General features: G+C 48.3%; 11 protein-coding genes across 11 annotated transcripts in view; 4 read left to right on the forward strand and 7 right to left on the reverse strand.

Annotated features, from left to right (window-relative positions):
- Positions 1-603: 603 nt before the first annotated feature.
- On the reverse strand, positions 604-1,770 carry CNBE2310 (hypothetical protein; the record flags this gene model as incomplete). The annotated part of the gene is made up of 5 exons (XM_770424.1): positions 604-755; positions 815-861; positions 920-1,064; positions 1,139-1,423; positions 1,560-1,770. 5 exons carry the CDS (start codon positions 1,768-1,770, stop codon positions 604-606), a joined length of 840 nt encoding a protein of 279 aa, XP_775517.1.
- Positions 1,771-2,006: 236 nt separating this feature from the next.
- On the reverse strand, positions 2,007-3,668 carry CNBE2320 (hypothetical protein; the record flags this gene model as incomplete). The annotated part of the gene is made up of 3 exons (XM_770425.1): positions 2,007-2,654; positions 2,716-3,365; positions 3,422-3,668. The coding sequence occupies 3 exons, from the start codon at positions 3,666-3,668 to the stop codon at positions 2,007-2,009; spliced, it is 1,545 nt and encodes a 514-aa protein (XP_775518.1).
- A 548-nt stretch (positions 3,669-4,216) lies between these two features.
- CNBE2330 (hypothetical protein) lies at positions 4,217-4,976 on the reverse strand (the record flags this gene model as incomplete). The annotated part of the gene is made up of 4 exons (XM_770426.1): positions 4,217-4,339; positions 4,393-4,566; positions 4,618-4,751; positions 4,802-4,976. 4 exons carry the CDS (start codon positions 4,974-4,976, stop codon positions 4,217-4,219), a joined length of 606 nt encoding a protein of 201 aa, XP_775519.1.
- Positions 4,977-5,203: 227 nt separating this feature from the next.
- Positions 5,204-8,404, forward strand: CNBE2340 (hypothetical protein; the record flags this gene model as incomplete). The annotated part of the gene is made up of 9 exons (XM_770427.1): positions 5,204-5,268; positions 5,317-5,554; positions 5,603-6,052; positions 6,100-6,284; positions 6,343-6,580; positions 6,631-6,728; positions 6,782-7,283; positions 7,334-7,450; positions 7,508-8,404. 9 exons carry the CDS (start codon positions 5,204-5,206, stop codon positions 8,402-8,404), a joined length of 2,790 nt encoding a protein of 929 aa, XP_775520.1.
- An 818-nt stretch (positions 8,405-9,222) lies between these two features.
- CNBE2350 (hypothetical protein) lies at positions 9,223-10,997 on the forward strand (the record flags this gene model as incomplete). Its single annotated transcript, XM_770428.1, has 4 exons — positions 9,223-9,303; positions 9,370-9,574; positions 9,636-9,753; positions 9,809-10,997. The coding sequence occupies 4 exons, from the start codon at positions 9,223-9,225 to the stop codon at positions 10,995-10,997; spliced, it is 1,593 nt and encodes a 530-aa protein (XP_775521.1).
- A 196-nt stretch (positions 10,998-11,193) lies between these two features.
- Positions 11,194-12,296, reverse strand: CNBE2360 (hypothetical protein; the record flags this gene model as incomplete). Its single annotated transcript, XM_770429.1, has 6 exons — positions 11,194-11,263; positions 11,312-11,748; positions 11,800-11,912; positions 11,961-12,078; positions 12,147-12,180; positions 12,253-12,296. The coding sequence occupies 6 exons, from the start codon at positions 12,294-12,296 to the stop codon at positions 11,194-11,196; spliced, it is 816 nt and encodes a 271-aa protein (XP_775522.1).
- Positions 12,297-12,814: 518 nt separating this feature from the next.
- On the forward strand, positions 12,815-13,431 carry CNBE2370 (hypothetical protein; the record flags this gene model as incomplete). The annotated part of the gene is made up of 4 exons (XM_770430.1): positions 12,815-12,966; positions 13,038-13,114; positions 13,179-13,277; positions 13,334-13,431. The coding sequence occupies 4 exons, from the start codon at positions 12,815-12,817 to the stop codon at positions 13,429-13,431; spliced, it is 426 nt and encodes a 141-aa protein (XP_775523.1).
- An 80-nt stretch (positions 13,432-13,511) lies between these two features.
- On the reverse strand, positions 13,512-14,853 carry CNBE2380 (hypothetical protein; the record flags this gene model as incomplete). The annotated part of the gene is made up of 6 exons (XM_770431.1): positions 13,512-13,648; positions 13,712-14,051; positions 14,113-14,460; positions 14,519-14,597; positions 14,664-14,749; positions 14,812-14,853. The coding sequence occupies 6 exons, from the start codon at positions 14,851-14,853 to the stop codon at positions 13,512-13,514; spliced, it is 1,032 nt and encodes a 343-aa protein (XP_775524.1).
- A 499-nt stretch (positions 14,854-15,352) lies between these two features.
- Positions 15,353-16,456, reverse strand: CNBE2390 (hypothetical protein; the record flags this gene model as incomplete). Its single annotated transcript, XM_770432.1, has 3 exons — positions 15,353-16,196; positions 16,255-16,308; positions 16,359-16,456. The coding sequence occupies 3 exons, from the start codon at positions 16,454-16,456 to the stop codon at positions 15,353-15,355; spliced, it is 996 nt and encodes a 331-aa protein (XP_775525.1).
- Positions 16,457-17,015: 559 nt separating this feature from the next.
- On the reverse strand, positions 17,016-18,551 carry CNBE2400 (hypothetical protein; the record flags this gene model as incomplete). The annotated part of the gene is made up of 10 exons (XM_770433.1): positions 17,016-17,096; positions 17,148-17,224; positions 17,279-17,358; positions 17,422-17,537; positions 17,598-17,848; positions 17,906-17,982; positions 18,037-18,075; positions 18,134-18,172; positions 18,231-18,272; positions 18,340-18,551. 10 exons carry the CDS (start codon positions 18,549-18,551, stop codon positions 17,016-17,018), a joined length of 1,014 nt encoding a protein of 337 aa, XP_775526.1.
- Positions 18,552-19,191: 640 nt separating this feature from the next.
- CNBE2410 (hypothetical protein) overlaps positions 19,192-20,000 on the forward strand; it is a gene marked incomplete at both ends in the record, with an annotated part of 2,322 nt that continues 1,513 nt past the window's right edge. The window contains 5 exons of the mRNA XM_770434.1: positions 19,192-19,326; positions 19,391-19,441; positions 19,490-19,839; positions 19,897-19,926; positions 19,976-20,000. The exon at positions 19,976-20,000 is cut by the window's right edge and continues 107 nt beyond it. Coding sequence (XP_775527.1) covers positions 19,192-19,326; positions 19,391-19,441; positions 19,490-19,839; positions 19,897-19,926; positions 19,976-20,000 — 591 coding nt within the window. The remainder of the gene's footprint in view (positions 19,327-19,390; positions 19,442-19,489; positions 19,840-19,896; positions 19,927-19,975) is intronic.

Below are 20,000 nucleotides of genomic sequence, written 5' to 3' on the forward strand. Positions count from 1 at the left end.
TGGACATCATTCGACATCGCAATGTTTTTCATGGAGTGCCCCGTACGCGACACGCTCACAATTACAAGTGCATTCGGTGAACATCATTTCTGCATTTTACATACTCCTTTTTTTTGGGACCATAATCTGAACGGCAAACGTCTTGAAACATACAGCGAGCTTGAAAACCTGTAACTCTTGATGCGGCCACCTCTCAACATTCTTTGGCTCAGAAGATGCAACATGAACGTTTGGGCTTTTACGGAGTGTAGTGCTCTAAATGACTTGAGAATGACCACTAATCATGGCAATGTAGCCATTTGCACCGGTTGACATGACACGCTTCCTACCACGTGCAGATTGATTCTCACGATTGACTGGGGTCATACGAAAAACACCGTTTCACGACCAAGTTGATTGCCTGACTATTTTTACATTGCCTTACCAAGACCATCCGTAGTTGTTCGACAACGCGGACACTGAATCGCTTTTTCAGGATACCATCCCCCACTTGACGACCATATGCAAATGGCATGAAATCAACAGTCCCATAAACTTGCTCTGCAAACTTCCACAAATCAATGCTTTGCATAAAAGCCCGATAATCTGTCCAATGCACCCCATCTAACCGATGACAATCTTCTCCTCATCATCGTTGAAAGCATACTCGGGGATTTCGAGGTTAAGAGGAGCAGGACCTCGTCGGATTCGGCCAGAAATGTCGTAGTGGGAACCGTGGCAAGGACAGAACCAACCTCCGTAGTCACCAGCCTCACCTACAGACTTATTAGCCGCTTTTCAACAGTAGATGCTTGCTTTAGAAATAAAAACTTACCGATGGGAACACAACCAAGATGTGTGCAGACACCAAGCATAACAAGCCTGTTCCGAGGTCAGCATTTGGGATTTTCAAACCCAGAATAGAAAATAAAACACTTGCCACTCCGGTCGCTGTGTCCTCTGTTCATCGGTCTCGGGATCACGCAAAGTCTTGACGTCAATATTGTTGGCCTCGTCAATCTCATCAGGAGTTCGGTGTCGGATGAACACTGGCTTTCCTCGCCACTTGACGATAAGGTTCTTTCCTATACGACCCCCCATCAGTCATTGCCCCATTGTGCCCAACGCCACCGCGCCATGCGCTTGTCCTAAAACTCACCCTCGGGGATGGAACCCATCTCAACCTCAATCTTCGCCAAAGCCAAAACGTCCGCAGAAGCGGCCATGTTACTCAGCATATCGACTGCTGTGCTCTTCACACTAGAGGCACCAAGAGCGCCGAGGGCACCGACCATAAAGTAGGAGACGTTTCGGGTGGTGTTGGGGTTCTTGGCACGGTAGGCGCTGAAATCGGGGACATCAGTGGCGGAGGAAGAGGCGGCGGCGGGGACGTTTCGGGTGGTGGAGAGGAATCGTTGTTGGAAGCCCGGTGGTGTGGGGAGAGCTAGTACGCATTGCAAAAGTTAGTTATTGGTCAAACGCGACTTGTGATTTGTCCATCCCCGTCTTTCCTCTACGCATCATCCTTTTCCCTTTCCCCCAGTCTTCCGCAAGTTCTTTTTGTCCGGCCTAATACTCACCATTGGTCCTACCGATGTGGCCCCTGGCACCGGCCTTGAACGCCCAAGCAGCGGGGATGTCGGGCCTAGGACCCTCATGGCCGTCGTGGCCGTGGCTGTGGGCGTCACCGGCAGCAGGGACGGCGAGGGAGATGCCGCGAGCGAGGGGCGCGCCGGAGGCGAGAGTGCGGGTCGTGGGGAGGAGGTTGATTCTGCCGATGTGGGCGGCCATTTTTGCGGACTGGGAGATGTGGCGGGGAAGATGGAGTAGGAAGCAAGAAACAGAGGAGGAATGGCGCTCAAAGAGGCTGCAATCGCGGGCGACTTGATTGGCCCCTCGGAATGACACGTAATCCCGCAAACGCCGCCCGCGAACCCAATGTGGCGCTCCCATGTCCTCTTACATTTCCTCCATTTCAGCACTCTATGCATGCACATCCTCTAAACGTCTATATATCCATGCACGTCCTAATGCGTCCATTTATTCCACACAAGCCCGCCCACCAAACTGGGATACCTCTCGCCCTCCTGCATCCAATAAGCTCCCGCCTCCGTCGTCCCTCGCACAAACCACCCAGCGGACCATCCCAACCACACCCACGTCCAGACAAAGCCAAGTAGTCTTTCTACAAAAATCAGCCACCCAGGTTGTTTACCAAGCTTCCATGTCGGGTGTGTGCGGAATTTCCATCCCCGCCATGTGGTTTTGACCGTTGCCTCGGCTGCGAGAGCGAGCGGCTGTATCACAAAAAAGGGGGTAAGAATCAAAATGTCTTTAAAATATCTAATCTTGCCGGGATGGGTCTTCATCAGGAGTACCAACGTTCCGCAGTCATGCTGCAGACCTGATAAGCCAAAGACAATGGTCGACTTGACCAGGTTTTGGAACATGAGCATCGGAGTCATGCGTTTTGAAGGCAGTTGGGTGGGACTGGTAGGTATTGGATGATTGGGAGATACTCTTCCTGATGGAGATGGAGTATTGGCGGAGGAAGATGAGTCGGGTGGTACAGAAGGGTGAGATGACAGCCCAGTGTGTGTCAAATGAAGCACCTTTTCTGATATGCCTATCCACCCAAACACATACAGCCATCGGCGGTTGAATCCTTGCCATGTCTACAAGGGTATTATCGCTTTGTCAGAGCTCTGTTTTACACATGTTCGGTGGACCACTCACCCGCGACCACATCGTCGACAACCCAGGGTACTTCCACAACTCTGTAAAATTGCCAAACAATGGCGGCCATCCCCATGGACTCCACATCTCCCCCTCCCAGCCCATCAGTCCTCCAATACCTACAAACAGCAATGCCGCGAGCACGTGGGAAAGGTTGAGCCCATACCACGTACGAGTGACGACCATGATGCTATATATGGCCTTTTGGCCCAGGGTGAGGTCGGTGTAAGTGAGAGTAGGATTGGGGTGAAAGAAGGCTCGGGCAGATGTGAGATTCATAAGGGAACGCATGAAATCGTAGAACAGCCAAGCTGCCGCAAGAAAAGTTAATCTTGAAAAGAAGTATGCCCGTCTTGGTGACCCTTTTGTGTAGGGCTCGCGTCTCGAAGAGGATGGAAGAGGACAGCAATAATTCCACCCTACACCTCTCCATGACCACCAAAGGGAGGTAGCCCAATAGAATTTGGCGAGTGTATAAGGAGCTGGGACACGCTCGGGTACTAGAGGTTGGGTATCATCAGATGATGAAGGAGGCTTGAGAGCCGATACTTTTAAAGGTGGGCGAGGATTTGAGCGGGGAATGAAACGATGTGTATGCTCTTCAGCGGGGAAAAAGACGAGAAGCTCGTACGTTCTGAATATAAAGCTCACTGAGGATCATTATCAATACAAATAAAACCCACGCATGTACTCTTTCAAGGCTCACGTAGTAAGATGGGTATCCCCCAATGATCGTAATTGCTCTCCGTAACTGGGACGAACATAAGATAGCCCCATATTGCAGATATTAAGGGGGCGGCGATAGCTATTCTGAATAGCCTCCAGGGGCCATGGTGAGGCAAGGAGAGGATGACAGTTGTCAAGAAGGCATTGAAAAATCCGAGGTTGTAGTCAAAGGGAGTGACGGGGCGTTGTGGAGGGAGAAGTGCGAGGAAAGAGGACAGGGGCGGCATTCAAGTAGTAAGGGGAGATGGGATGGTAGAGGATACTATGGAGAGGAGGATATGGTGGATATAGCTACAGTAATAATTGTTGAATTGTTGAATTGTTGTTCAGTTGGTGGCCCGGGGAGTGACGGCATTTAGACTAACCCCAGGCACGCAGCATCGGCTCTATCACCCGTGCTCCGTGCCCTCTCTTCCGACGGATGTCTCCTTGATTAATTACGCGCGTCCCTGCAGACCGCAGAGATATCGCTGCGGCAGTACTAATAACATTCATGTATCCATGTTTGAACACGTTATGCTTTGCTGAGCACGGATCTATTACGCTACGCTGCGACGGGCCTCGCTCTCGCAGCTGCACTGCTGAACAAAGAAACGCGTTCGAAAGACATCCGTCAGATCATGAACAGGTGTAGCTTTTCTTCACATACTGTTATACCGTACTTTGTATACATATCTATGAAAGCTTACAAAATGACTAATACCCATAATCCCATACATACACACATGTCGTGACTCCGTCTAAATGTTCTCGACAATCCCATATTCCAACAGGATTAATCATCCCGCCAAGCAACCTCTCCTCTAGACCATCTTTCAGCCCAGATAGCCCTTTTATGATAAATCTTCCTGGCAGCTTTGAACTCGTGGATGAAGTCTTCTATAGCCCTGCCTTGAATCTGCTACACGTAAATTAGCGCAGTGCTAGGCAATGTACAACGTGAATACTTACTCGGTCAACTCGTAATCCCTCTGCAGAAGGAGCGGGAGAGTCTATTCTCGAGCCCGGTCGACTATTCGTTGCTGATCTGCCTTCTATAAAGGCGCTTGCAATCTTTTCTGATAACTCGTCTTGAGCAGTGAGAGAATGTCGTAAACGGAGGTGAAGGAACGATGGTCGGACTCGCTACCGGCAGGATAAATATCACGGAAGCCTATCACCTCCACGACTACGTACCTGATAAAGGTTCTGTTGTGATTTCTCAATGTCTGCCCATTGACGTTTGAGGTCTTCGGCATGTGCGTAGGATTGTGCCGTCGCATCTCTCAAGGCCAATAGTTCGTCCTTCAACTCCAGATTACGTCCTGCTTCTGTTAGACACAGACTCAAACAACACGTCGTACCATCCATCTATACTCACTGGCTGTTTCCTCATTCTCCCTGCCTAGCTTTTCCACCTCTGCGGCCAACTGCTGAACCTCTGGAAGGGTGAAGAGGAATGCTTCTGTGAGCTCCGGTGAGGATAGCAGGTCTTTGAGAAATGAGGGAGGATAACTTGAAAGAGAAGGAAATTGCTGGAGAAGAGGCGTGGACATGGTATGAGGTGTGTGCAAGTGTGTATGGATATGCAATTGATGTACGAGGAGGGAACGAAGAGTAGTGAGTAATAAATAATGAATGACGAGTAGGCGGTGGTGGCCGCCGAGTGCCTGGGTTATTAGATATACGGGCGTCATCATTTGCACGTCTATATACACAGACATACTACGTACTCATCGTCGCATACTAATATATATATACTTCCCCCCGCCAGCCAACCCCCATGCCGCCTTCGCCCCCCAGCTCAGCAGCTGCGGACCAATGGAACATAGATTACGTCAACGAAGAGTACGTCCCATCTCCATCCGCACCACTCGCCGCTCACCCCTTGACTAGCCACCTCAAAGCATTCGCCCAAGCCCTTTCCTACAATGATGTCCAGCCACTTGACGGCGACAGCTCACCCCTCTCTCCAAGGTCGTTCTCATTGCCTCCAGAATCCCCGCAACTGTCCACAACCAGCGTAAAGGCTCCTCCTCCAACGTGGAAATACGGACCGGATAATGGCACGCTCAGGAGCGGAAGGGATACTGAAGAAAGAGTGGAGAAACTTACGGCGACTAGTGATTTTGCTGTAAGGACTAAATCCCTCGGATTGTAGCCATTCAATTAATGAACATAGCCTATACACCAACGCGTTTCTAGAAAACGCCAACGAGCAACCTCTCAAGGGCTCACCTACAATGTTATCCGATGGCCGCTCCTCTTTTTTATATTCTTCATCATCTACCTCGAATTTTCTGCCTACGTTATAACTCGCCAAATTGTCAACGTATTCGAATGGCTGGTCGCTTGGAGAGGATATAAAGCCAAGCTGAGGAAAGAGTTGAGGAAAGCCAAAACATACGACGAGTGGGTAAATACAGCCAAGAAGCTTGACAAGCATCTTGGATTTGATGACTGGAAGGATGTGGAAGAGGACTCTTATTTTGACTGGGCATTGGTTAGAAGAGTCAGGAGAACATTGACCAGACTGCGGGCTGCAAATGATACAAGGGGTTTGATGGACGCTTTGGCTGTTTGCGTTAGAGCCAACTTTGCTGGAACAGAGAGTGTGAAGATGTACAGCGAGGTAAGTTGATACATCTCACTTACATAGGTCTAACCCACCCTTTATAGACCTTTATTGGCACCAAGAAAGCTGTTGAAGCACATATCAAAGAAGTAGCCGCCTGCCTGGACTATGTGAGGACAGCCACCGACGTCTCTTTGGAGGAGAAACGAGCATTTTTCAGAGCCGTCAATAAGCACTATGGGTCTAGTGCTCTATGTCTGTCAGGCGGTGCCTCCTTTGGCTATTATCAGTACGACTTTCGCTTGTTTGCCCCTCGTGGAAGAAAGCTGACGGATTTACTTTGTTAGTTTCGGTGTCATCAAAGCCTTCCTTGAGGCCGATCTGCTCCCTCGAGTCATCACTGGAACATCCGCCGGTGGGCTTTGTGCTGCTCTTTTATGTACGCGAACAGATAGCGAGCTCAAGGAACTTTTGGTCCCCGAATTGGCCGATAAGATCACTGCATGTTCAGATCCCTTCACGGTATGGTTCAAACGTTTCCGACAGACGGGTGCTAGATTCGATACTATTGACTGGGCGAGAAGGGTTGGTGATTTTCGGTACAGAGAGATGGGAATTACGCTGACTCGAATTAGTCCATGTGGTTCACAAGAGGGTCTTTGACTTTCAAAGAGGCGTATACAAAGACGGGACGAGCCTTGAATATTTCTGTAGTGCCGTCCGATCGTCATTCGTAAGTGGCAGGGTCAATATCCTTATACCACACACCTGACCTAATCACTCTAGACCCACAATCCTTCTTAACCACCTCACTGCTCCCAACTGCCTCATCTGGTCAGCCATCCTTGCAAGCGCTGCCGTTCCCGGTATTCTGAATCCCGTGGTGCTCATGGCTAAAGACCGAAGTGGAAATATCAAGCCCCACAACCTGGGCGGTTCCCGGTTCAAAGACGGAAGTCTTCGCGAAGATATACCTCTTGGAAGCCTACACACTCAATTCAACTGCAACTTTTCCATCGTCTCTCAGACAAATCCGCACATTCACCTTTTCTTCTTTGCGCCTCGTGGTTCCGTTGGCAGACCTGTAGCGCATCGTAAAGGAAAAGGTTGGCGAGGAGGCTTTATTCTCTCAGCTCTAGAATCCTACATCAAGCTTGACTTATCCAAACACTTCAAGGTGATCAGGGATTTGGATCTCATGCCTCAAATTCTGCAGAGTGATTGGAGTGGCGTTTTTTTGCAAAGATTCTCGGGTGATTTAACCTTAACTCCGAGGAGTACCATCGGGGTAAGTGTTACGGATCTGCGTGTTGGTCATATAGCTGATAAGAATTGAAGGATTGGTTCCATATCTTGTCGGATCCCGACAGGCCACAAATGAAAAGAATGTTGAGGGTGGGCGAACGAGTGGCGTGGCCTGCTTTGGGAATGGTCAGGAACAGGATGACGGTTGAAGTGAGTGTTTCTTCTTGTTTTTGTTTGAATATGGTAAACACGGACTTATTTGGTTAGCGTGCCATACTCAGAGGCCGCAGCGAAGTCCGTACTGCACTCAGTCATGACCGTACATCAAACGACCCTGCGACTTCCCTACCCGAAACAAACCCGGAGCTTACCGGTGCATTGGACCATGTCCCTATCGAATCGGATGTCGATGCAGGATTTGTTTCCCGTTCGCGTCGTGCTCGCAACAAGACGGGCTCAAAGGGTGGTGATACCCCAGAAGAACAGCTCAATCTAGCAGGCGTTTTCCAGCTTGATGAAAGTAGCAAAGGTGTACGAAGAAGGAAGCAAAAGAAGAGTGGAATGCCTCTTGTTGCAGAACCTCTCGGCGAGCTACCAGAGGTTTCGCCAACTCATTCCCCCATAGCAACGGAAAGCCCTCAACGGAATTATACGTCGAATTTCGGTGACAGCTTCCGACACGTACGAGCTCCTTCCCTTCCAGCATTGAGCTCTCCCTTCCGTTCTATCCGCTCAAACACTTCGTCCTCTTCTAACAACGTGCAATCTCCATCCTCTTCACAGAGATTCAGGTCTCAACTTAGTATCACAAGGTGGTTCGGCGGTGTCTCGGAAAGTTCCTCGGATGAAGAAGACGAAGATCTTGGCGGTTTGCAGAGTGGCGAGGCTACAGCGTCGTCGGGAGAAGAAGGCATCCCTACTTTCCAACTTGATAGTGCTGTCGAATCCCATTCCGACCGTTCGGAAGACGAGATGCTCCACTCTGGTGCTAATGTCAAGGAAGAATATCAAAGCGAGGAAAGCGAGGGCAAAATCCCAATCCCCGGAGGGGAGAGGGTGACTCAAGAGAAAATTGACGCGTCTATGGCGAGCGGAGAGAGGCTGAGACCGGCTGGTGGAAGCAAAGGCAGTGCCAAGACGCCACCTGTTCAGGATGGAGCGTAAGCAACTGTATCGTGTGCGTGTATCTTTCATATCATGTTTGTAGCAAGTATGGAGTCCAGTATACATGGTTCATTGAGCCCATAGTGTCTGTTTTCGCCGCTATTTTATCCTTGCTCAAGTCTTGATTGAAGACGGTCAGTCATGTTCAGCCGCTGAAGACAAAGGAAAGGTTATTATGATGTTGTAGAAAGGACGATTTTTGGATGACTTGTCGTAGGTTATCGCGCAAAGCATGGAGACAAGAGTACCCATACCTTAGAAACGATGTCCTTCCTCCTTTGTTCTGCTTGGGACCCGAAAGGTTCACAACTCTTTTATCTTCCCTCCAAATGCCCTGTCATTACTTCCCATCGTATCTGCACTCAAAGCAGCCATTTACTCTTCCCATCTCTTATCTCGACGAAACGACTGATGTTTGTTCCCTCGGCTGAACGACTATCGTGTTCTGTAGTGCAGTGTCCCAAGGACAGTCTTTTGATAACCAATCACGGCTATCATCTTTAACAAACAGTGTTGCAATGTCTTCAGTCGCTCACTCATCTCTGCCACAATTCCGCACGAAGTACCATGCCTCCTCTAATGGAACACAAGATGGACAACCAGTGACAGCTCCTCTTCCTTCCCTACCACCACCAGAGCCACCAACACCTGCTCCAGGAGAATCCATAAAGGACATAGATGACAACGTCCAAAGTCACGAGAAGATAGCGAACAGCAGCCCTATCACCCTTTCTCCTCGCACCCCTTCTTCACGGCCTCTATCGCCCGATTTGCCAAACCGAGACGCTTTATATTTATTCTGCAATTTTTCCAGCTACATGAGAAGTCCTCATGAGGGTTGCGATTGTATAGGCCCCGAAGATTTCAGGGATACCATAAGGCTCCTTGACCATGCTCGTGTGGGTGTATTAAAGCAGATGATCAATGAGGTCGAAGCTGATAATGACGTTCTATCTCGTGTCCAGTTCCTAGCAGCACAACGGCGATCAAATGTTCACATCTTGCACCTGAAATATCGATTTCAAGGTCAGCATAAGACTTTCCGCTCCCCGCATTCTTTCGCAAATAACCAGTTACCATTCAATCACCGTGACAATGCCGGAAGAGCGCGAAACCCTGTGCCTCAGCCATTTGCCGTCTTACATGACCCAGTGATGAAGATTGATTATAGTAGGTCGTATCTAAGTTATTAAGAAAACGAGCAATGGTTGACCAATGCTAAACAATGCAGTGGAGAATGGCATCTTTGAACCTTTGCCTGCACAAGCTATATTCAGTCACATAGCCAAATCGTGTCAGCCACCACCTCGCATCATCGTTATATCCTACGTTCATTCCAAAGTCACAGAGTAAGAGTCATTATTGTGCTATGCCGACCTTTATAATACTTACAAACGATTGTAGAAACCATCTCTCGTCTCTGTCCACATGGGCCATCACTTCATCTCCCCCAATGTACATATTTTCTCCTATTGAGACTCGCCTCCGGGAGCAACGTCCTCTTCATCTTGCTCTCAACCATGCCATCCCCATGTCAATGTACGCCTGGCCGTTAGAAGCTCAGCTAAGTTATGAAGCAGACAGGCCACAATGTAGATCAGTGAGAAGTTCTTCAACAAGAATAAGGGCAAACTGGGAGCATTACAGAAAAGCTTCAGAGGGCAGCCCAATACTCCTAACCCGGCGGATTAGCGAACAAAACACACCTGTCGTAAACAAGCAATCCCATTTAGATTCAAGCAGCAGGAAAACCAGATATCCACCTGATCCTGTCGCATCTCTCACTATTATCATGTCCTCGCTTGAGACTCTGTCAGTCATCAAGGATAAGGGTGATGGAAACAAAAACTCTGCCCCCAATAGTGCGCCGTTACCTTGGTGTGTCCCGTCTCAAAGTTTGACCTCTAAAATCCCTTCCATAGATCGCATACCTCTCTGGCAACTTGCCCCAGGTGTCGGTATACTACACGGTAGCACTTCTGCTTCCATTGGTATTCACATCAGTGATTTCTCTGCCATCAATTTGGTTGGAGAAAGCGGCGATGTGAAGCAAGGCGAGGCAGATAAGAAGATCAAAGAACGTGAAGTAGAGGGGCTAGGTATCAAGACAGAAGTTATGGGCATGAATGAACTGAGAGCGACAGATGGGACTGGGGTGACAAGTGAAGCTCTTGAAGCATCGGCCTTGCTCGAACGCCCAATCTCTAGGCCATCAAGTACTGCCCCGGTCCCAGTAGGTGCACCCGGGGCCAAAACGGGCTCCTCAACGAACACGCACGCAACAGCGTACCCGACGGCTCATCTTACACGATCTGATCCAAGCACAAAAAGTATTGCCAGGCCTTGGCGCTCGCTGAGCAGTCAGTCATGGCCTGCACCGGTAAGCAAGGCCCCCGGTTGGCGGAAGGGCAGGAAAGAGATGATGGAAGATACTTTGGAAGAATTGGGATTGGGTCATACCGAGACTGAGTTGGAGCACGAGATTTTGCAAGAAGCCGTAGATCCAGCTCTCAATACTGAGGGAAGAAGTTTATCCTGCGGAACAGTTACTGAAGAAGAGAGTAACCTGTTAAATTTGTTAATGTGTCGATGATTACGAAGGTAACTATTGTGTGAGACCAGCCAAAAACATGCATCAGCGAGACAAACATCGGGGATGCCTACAGAAACATAAATAGGCGGCCGAGGGGAGAAAGCGAACCCGCTTCCTCACTTGCCAGCAGCAAAGATATGGCGATGCAGTATGGCACAAAGAGAGTGTCGGAGGTGATACAACATAATACGATTGATTACACAGATGACTTCTTCTCCTTCTCCTGTTCTTGTTCATGTTCCTGCGCTTCAAGTCGAGAGATTTGACTGATAAGATCAGAATGGTTGACCCTTTCAACAAAATGAACGACTCACGTATCCCGCCTGGCTGTTCTCCATCGAGCAAGTTTAGCGTCCTCGTTGACCTTAAATCCAAATATTTTTGGCTCAAACATTTCCGCCTTCAGCGCCATTGCTGAAGTACTGATCCCTGCACCCCCTTCCCTGCTTTGCCCAGCTGACACCAAGCTTCTGTTGACATCTGCCACGCTCGACCCCACCGGTTGACCCTTCCCTGGAATCATTTGTGGATACACCATGAAAAGCATGTGAGGGAATGTGGTCCCGAAGTAAGATCCGTCGATAGATCCGTGGCGGTTAGACTTGGGAGAATAGATGTCTTCACATCGGGGACAGTAAAGCTTGACGGCCTTTTGATAAGGGATATCGGATAGTCCGACTGGAAGCAAAGGTTGAGAATAGCAATAAACCCTGGGGCAGCGACCGAAATCGGCTTTGCGATATTTCTCCAGCTATGGTCACAGTTAGTTATGTGCCATCAGATTCTTCCCAACCACCCTCACCATTTTCGCGAGGCCTCTCGTGGTTACAATAAATCGAGCGTGGATCAAGCCGTACAGAAATCTGGCGGAGGTCTCAATACTCTCTCTCGTATCCTCGTCCAAATCGTCTTCATCTGCAATTACGTCAAATAGATATCTCACTTGTAGCTATGTATACTCACTCAGGTTATCCGTGATCAAGCTTAGAGCACGTGAATACTCTTGTACAACTTCCGCGTTAAGACCAGTGAGGTTAAATCTATCAAGGATGTAGTCTTCGTCGACCTCGCAAAAGTATTCCTGCGGTAATGTCAAAATTAAGCTCCATGGCATCCAATTAAATCGCGCGGTCAAAACTGATGACCCACATTGCCCTTAGAAGACAGAAACCAGGAGATCCACCTAAGCAAGATGCCATCACATCAGTATGTTACTGCTTGCGATCCGTCGAGACTGCTGGGAAATTTAACTCACGAGTCAGCGTAATCGCTTTCAGAGCCAGTTGATAAGTCTTCCATGTTGCGACTGGATATAGTGTTTGTGTAAAGGCAGAAATAAGAGGTAGCTGGGTGTGGATGAAAGCGAAGAAATGAGCGCCTGCGACGGTGCGACGGCGGCAGAGAACAGATGGCATTGTTTTGCTGCGGGGTTTCTTCAATATCCGCTTATTCCACTTGGAATTTGTTTCTCAATACATCTCATACTGATGTAAAAAACACCACATTTTTATGCTCACTCTGTGCCAGCGAATTCTCTACTCCACAGATATGCATATTATTTGCTTCAGAGTCTTTTCAGAGCTTCAAAAAGGCGACTCTGCCCACTATTGTTATGAAGTATCATGTCAATTTGCTTCCGACCTGATGTTGTGCGACTGATTATCTTCCACCTCATGACTTTAACGGAAACTCGCGACGCCCAAGTGGTGGCCCACGTTCTTGACGCACTCTTGCTGGTGGGTGAATTCAGCTTTCATTTACGCCTTTCCATCTCTTGCGCCCTCCTCTCAAACTCCCGCATACTCACATCCTTGACCATGTACCATCCAAAGGCCCTTATAATCGCTCTTCTTTTCACACTGTCCCTCATTCTCGCCGCAAAATCAGCCGAGCAGCTCCAGATCGGTGTCAAGTATGTGCCTGAAGAGTGTCCAGTCAAGTCCCGCAAAGGTGACAGGCTTTCCATGCAGTAAGTTGCCTTGAGGATGAAATATCATGGTTCTAGTTCTTGGGGTATAATGACTGACTATCATATTGTAGCTACACTGGGACCCTTGCTAAGGATGGCTCCAAATTTGACAGTTCTTTAGACAGAAACAGGCCCTTTGAGTTCACGCGTATGTCCGCCTTGCCATCTTGGGCTTCCAAGTTCGAGGAATTGAGACTGATCAATGAACGTAGTCGGAGCTGGGCAAGTCATTAAGGGCTGGGATCAAGGCCTTCTTGATATGTGCATCTCTGAAAAGCGCAAGTTGACCATTCCTTCTCATCTCGCATACGGTGAGTTCGCGTTACATACCCAACGATTGGAAATATGCGAGCTCATGTATCCCAAGGTGAACGTGGCCACCCTCCTGTCATTCCTCCCCAAAGTACTCTCGTCTTCGAAGTGGAGCTGTTGGGTATCAAGAACCGTCATGTCGACGAACTTTAAATCATTCATTCATATTGAGAATCATAACTATGCATTTTCAGCTGAGGGAACAGCAGCAACTTCTTCTAACGGATTATCATTTATGTTGCATCGACGTGTTCAGATGCCACTTCACCGCCTTCAGGGAAGCGATTCACCATCCATGACAAAAAGCTCGGCACATCTTCCGCAATACTGTTAGGCAGAGAGGAGTTCGTCACAAAGCGAGGAATATTGCCTTGGGGCGCGTAAATCGGGTTGCATCAGCGACTTTGTATAATATGAACAATGAGATGCTTACCTCCGGCATCGCTGCTCGTTGCCATTCTCCATTCCACCTGTCTACCCTTGTCCATCTCCTGGACTCTCTCAACACTAACGTATCTGCCTCTCACTCTTTTAGACTCGTTCCCTTTCTTCTCCATGCATCCGGGATGTGAGAATGGAAGCGAAATGTTCATAAATGCGCGCTCGCCGTGAGGTTCGCTTATCAGCTCTCTAGAAAGTAGGAGGACTACAAAGGTTCGAGGATTTGTCGGAGGCGGAGTTTTGTAAGTCAAACGCCATACTTCCGCTACATGTTTCTTGTAAACATGTAGACACTCGGTCTCTCGGCAAGCTTCGATATATTCGCGCTCATTCTTTGATGCCACGCCGAAATCAGTCAGTTTTTAGGGTCCAGATACCACTGTCAGGACTTACTTGACTATGGTATTCTAACAAACCTCTCCTGAATCTCTCGTACAGTCCATCAGGTGTACAGGACATCACTTGAGCCTGCCTAGTCTCTTCAGGTACATTTCCATCCTGCTGTTCCCCATCTGGATTTCCAGTTGTCTGCCCAATGTGCGACTCTCCAGATTGTCGAGAGAACCTGTGACTCAAGCTTCGAACAAGACCTATAGGATTGAAAGAGTCTCGTCTGGTCGTGCTATCAGTTTGAGGCGCCACATGACTAGGAGGGTGATGCGGGATATTTCGCAATGATTCTTCAGTATGTCGAGATTCCCTCCCACACCAAAATTCCTTCACACCTAGAGTTTCTCGGATCTGTTGATATATAGAGCATACCGGTTAGTCTGGCGACCATTAAATTCCGACTACTTACATGCTTAAACGAAGAAGAGGATGGAAGGTTTAAGATCTGTACAGTGGAGTCATGTTTCGAGGAGTGCCGATTCCAGTCGCTGAGGTGATAATACAAATTAGTGTAATTCATAGTGCGGTGCGGTATGAAACCTTTGGTCGCTCACGACATGGTCTCAATCAGCTTCACTCCCAGCGCAAAGTGATTATTGAGGAACAGTTGAAACTCGGGAGTTTCCGGATCTGGGATGTCCTAAGGGAGTGTCAAGAATGCTGTTAGTACATGATAATATCTTCGTGTCCAGAGGCTCTCACCTCTGGAGTGAGAGGTTGCAGGTCAAGACGAGTGCCTCTCATGGGAACGGCGTGGTAATCGTTGACAACAACAAAAAGGTTATGGCACTATATCTCTTATTTTAACAATGAAGGCAGCAAAGCTATGCGGACCAAGAGTTAGCAAGCAAATAACGATCCTTTGTGGGTAGAAACCACCATACGAGTGAGCTGGGCAGCAGGACACTGAAATATTGTTGATCAGCGGCGGACTATTGACAGTCGGTAGTGGTCGTTCAGCGCGGTAGGTTATTTATCGATTGTCGCAGTATTATATACGTATATACGGGAGCAAGTAAGATTCATGGCATATAGAAGATGCCACCTATGTAAGAAGTCTTTTTTCAATTTATCGCCAGAAATGACAATTTCCGTTACGAACGACGAGCGACAACAAAAGGATAAAAAAGGGGCGCGGGATGGCTTATGATAAGCGTCCTGAGACTTGTGAAGCCGGAGGCTGTTGGACCGCTTAATTTATCGATGATTATTGCCGACATGGGACATCGTGCGATGTGCTCAATCAAAACATCTTTTTATAGCCTTCTATCAATTCTAATGAGATATTTGATCCCCCACAAACCACGAGCACCACTTTGCTTTTGGCGTCGAGTTTCAGCACATCTTTGAGCTTTCCTGAATACACCATTGCCAAAGTCGCGCCGCAGGCTGGCTCAACCAAGATTCTTTCGTCATCAAGAAACCGTATACAGGCTTCTAAAGCTTCCTTATCTGATACTACCGTACTACGAACCTGAGGCTGTAGAGCATACTCTAGTGCTTTGGCAGCGACGGTCGTCGCACCTAGTGAAGTAGCAAGTGATGTGATACCCGGCAAAGTGATCAACTGTCCCGCCTTTACCGACTTGTGTAGTGACTCTGCCCCTAAAGTTTCGACCGCCACAACTTTCGCTTTCTTTTCCTTATCCAGTCTCTCCAGTCCTTTACAAACACCAATCATTAGTCCTCCTCCTCCTACTGAGCACACTATCGCATCTGGGACGTGTGTTAATTCTTGCACAATCTCGTCGACCATAGTAGCTGCTCCTTGCCAGATGTCGGAGTGATCAAAGGGCGGGACGTAGATGCCGTTCGGATCTCTTGCAAGTATCTCTTCCTGAAGGTGCTTATCTGCCTCAAACCATGTTTGGCCAGTCTGGATGACTTCTGTAGCGCCAGCGGTACGAAGCTTATCAATCATAAAAGGTTTGGTGCTGAGAGGCACGATAACAGAGGAAGGATAGCCCAGAGTAGATGCTGCGTTAACGCAAGCGAGACCAGCATTGCCTCCTGAGGAAGAGTAGAAGTGAAGCGGAGTGTCTGGTGGAGCTGAGTTGACAGACTGAAGGACCAGATTACCTATCCCTCTGTAAAGCTTAATCATCAGCACTGTAGAGTATAACATATGCAACCTTTAATACATGCCTAGATTTGAACGACCCACTCGGCTGGATATTTTCCAGCTTGAGTAAGATTTCACTATATTTGGAGCTAAATAACAATGATTCAGACTACACGGGTCAACTCACCAGCCGGCAAGCTTTGAAAGTGCAGCTGAGCGCACGAGGGGGGTCTTGATCCATGGCACAGTGTTTGGATCTTCGATTGTGTAGTTGACGGCAGCCATAGTGCTGCCTTATCGTATCCTAGAACAGAGCGCAGACAGCGATTATATGTAGAGAAGAGATTATAAAAGAGGGCTGCTTTCTGTACAAGAACAATTAACTTGTTCCATGAGTACTCGTAGTGGAGACCTTCGTTGTTGTTTCTCTTCTTCAGTACTTCGGAGTAGGCCGACAGGAGTGAGAAAGAGAAATAAAGGCCAGGATGATGATGATTTTGCCCTGCTCCTCCTGCTACATACATCTATGCATTGTGTCTTCTTTTTCTTCTATTGTGCGAATTCACCAAACATCACAGATCTCAGCTGCCATGCGCATGATGTATCTAATACGCCTTACGTGGCCCAACATCAAGAGAATTATATTGATCGTATCCCCATCATCTAATGATGGATGACGATGACGGTATGTTGTTATTATGTACAAGCATGAGACTCGGACCTAGAGCTGAGACTACGCCTGAAATTTACCTTAGATTATAAATGTTTGATAGTTTGCATCTGACCGTAAGACAGACGACCAATGCCCTACTTGCGTCCAACTATCGCGTTCATGTCCAATCATCTACATCTTCGAGGTTGTTAAGGTACTATCGTCTCCTAGCTTCCCTTCTGCTACCACCTTACCGTGGACCTCTTGGATTACCTGTTCGAATACGTTCAGATGATGAGATCAATGGTTATGCGAAACACTTACTTCCCGACCTAATTCCTTAATTCTTTCGATATCATGGCCAATTAAGCTGACGTGTACTCCTTGATACAGATAGGGGTCTGATCAACATTCTCATCAGCCACTCTTCGATGATATGAATGGTATTAGCTCACAAGAACCAATACGGATTCCTTCTTTCTTCACCCTGGCCTGCAGCTCCGTAAGGTAAGGTGCAATAGCTGATTCAGGTTTGCTACGTAAAAGTTCATGCCAAGTCAGAGCCTCATGTCTTGTGATGTTAAGCTCCTGGACTGACCTTGTGTAAATGAGATGTCGGAATGGTTTGGAGGAAGCCGGAGGCAAAGGCAAGTAAGGGGTTAACGCAAGAAGAAGTTGTTGAAAAAGAGAAGGTATGCCCGGGAAGACACAGAGCTATTTGAAATGCTGTTAGTAAGATGCCATTGATACAATAAAGCCTGTTTCATTGCGCACTTTTCCGGCCAGTCTCACAACTGGCACCCACTTATCAGCGTCCACAAAGATTACTTCGGTCTTGACATCTCCTTCTTCTTTTTGAGTAGGGAACAAGGCCATCCTTTCTCGTGCTTCCCTTTGAGCTGGGGTAGCCTTTTCCAGTTCTGCTCGGCGCTCAGGGGTTGTCAATGCCCACATCCTGCGAAGGGTCTCCGGGTGATGAACGAGGGGCAAGTTAAAAGCCTTAGCAAGGGACGCATATGTGATATCTGAGAAATGTAAGCTTGTGTTGCAGGTGTAGGCTCTGACAGTTAGCATGTACTTACCGTCATGTGTGGGCCCGATGCCTCCTGAAGTGACCACAAAGTCATATTTTTCAGTCATACGACGTGCGGCTTCAATGCTGAATGGCGATATATCAGTTTGAGTATGGGAGCTAGTTTTGGCTGATACCCACATCTCATCTTCATCATCTGCGATGACTTCAATTCGTTTCCTAAGCGGGGGGTGAGGTTAGAATATACTAAGAGACAGGAAACGTGGCGAGTGCATACAGTTCTATACCAAGATCGAAACAATACTGAGCAAAGAAACTGGTAAGCATCATGTCAGCAAGCCGGATTGCGCTGACCTAGAAATCCTGCTGCTCACTTGCTATTCGTATCCTTAGTTTTGCCATTTAGTACTTCATCTCTGAGAACCAGCACATATATGGGTCAGCCATTTTTATTTGATGAATGGCTCTTTTCAAAAGACCTACCCTACGATGATACATCCGGCTGTCTGAATGTACTTACCCTTCCCCAAGGGGTCAGCAACGCTGCTAGGACTGGTTGGGACGATGGGCGTTTCAGTAGACATTGTTCTCAAATATATTCTCCCGGAGGCTATGCGAATAGGTAATGGCCGAGACGGGAGAGGAGCGAAAGGTCGTGCAATTGTCTGGAACAGGCGTGAAAATGGTATGAACATGCCCAGAAGGGTGTGATACTGAGGAAGAGATAGGCTGCTTTGGGCAGGGTGCGTGTAGTGCGCGACTTCTGCTGTAATTACTCTTCAGGCCTACGGCGGTGGATGTCCGGTGCTCCGATCCGATTGACACCGCACCTGACAAGAAGAGATAGCTCGTGCCATTAGTAACGGGATCAAATATTTCCCAATCTGAGATTAGTTGATTACAAATCTGTTCGCCATTACTTTTAGGAGAGATAGCCACGCCCCTTCCTTTTTCGGCTATCTGCATTTATCCCACTAATCCTAACCTCCAGCCCTTCCCTTACGCCAGTCGCCTTCCCCGGCCTTGCCCTTCCCGCCATTACCCCTTCCCTAGCACTGTCCAGCTTGCATCTCTCCATCGCTCACGGTAGGACACGCCCACCACCCTATCCCGTTTGCCGAGGAACAGCAGACAAGCACGCGGCATCAAATACCTATTAGCTTGCTTTGAAACAGCAAGAGCTGTTGCTGTCATCTGTTTCCGGACACGACATCGTTCACTATATAGTTATACGTCCCTTACGTACCCACCATCTATTAACTCTTCAACAGCCCTTCAAGCTTCGGCTCACATTATCTGCTTAGCTCACCGCCGATCGCATCAGGCGCCTAGACGATGTCCCAGTTTCAGAACGATTTCCCTGCCCCTTCTTCACCTGATTCAGCTCCCAAATCGGGGGCCGGTGCGGCTGATGCGAGACCACAACGTTCTCGCGACGGGTGTTTGACCTGCCGGAGCAGGAAAGTCAAGGTGAGCGACCGTCATGTCACACTGCCTCTGCAGCAGCTTTGGTTGCTAACAGATTGCTATAAAGTGTGGAGAGCAACGTCCAATATGCGACAGATGTCGTATCAAGTCTCGCGAGGTTTGTACTTCAATCCTGGCATCGGTTCCTGCTAACAACAGTTCTTAGTGTGTTTGGCCATCGGAAGATGAAGCTGAAAGGCGAAGAAATAAGAAACGCAAGGCTTCAGGTGCGAGAGCTCCGTATGGATCAAGCTATTATGGTTCGATGTATTCCGACCAGGATGAAACATCTCCAGTGCATCTGCCAGCCGTGTCCGTGCCCGTAGAAATGCGGCGACCGCCAAAGCATGCTATCAAAGGCACTGTTCATGTTCCCCCCAATTTCCTTCCACCAGAAGCAATGGCAGGCCAGCAAGTGGACGCAAAAGGAAAACAGAAATTGAAAGATGAGAGACGGGATGAACTTGTGGACTGGCTAGTCCCCGAAAAGCTAAGGGCGGAAATGATGATGGAACCGTAAGTTGGACAATACCTAGGTGCCTCGAATGAGTTTGACCTTCCGGGTCTTTGTAGCACCTTTTTGCAACCGTATTTTCGCACTGTGTGAGTGTGTATACATTCTTCGCCGGATCTCTAGATTGACCATTTCCAGCGATGAGCGACTAGTGATGCGTCAT

The sequence above is a fragment of the Cryptococcus neoformans genome, chromosome 5 (genome assembly GCF_000149385.1).
Source record: "Cryptococcus neoformans var. neoformans B-3501A chromosome 5, whole genome shotgun sequence".
NCBI classification, from domain to species: Eukaryota; Fungi; Basidiomycota; class Tremellomycetes; order Tremellales; family Cryptococcaceae; genus Cryptococcus; species Cryptococcus deneoformans.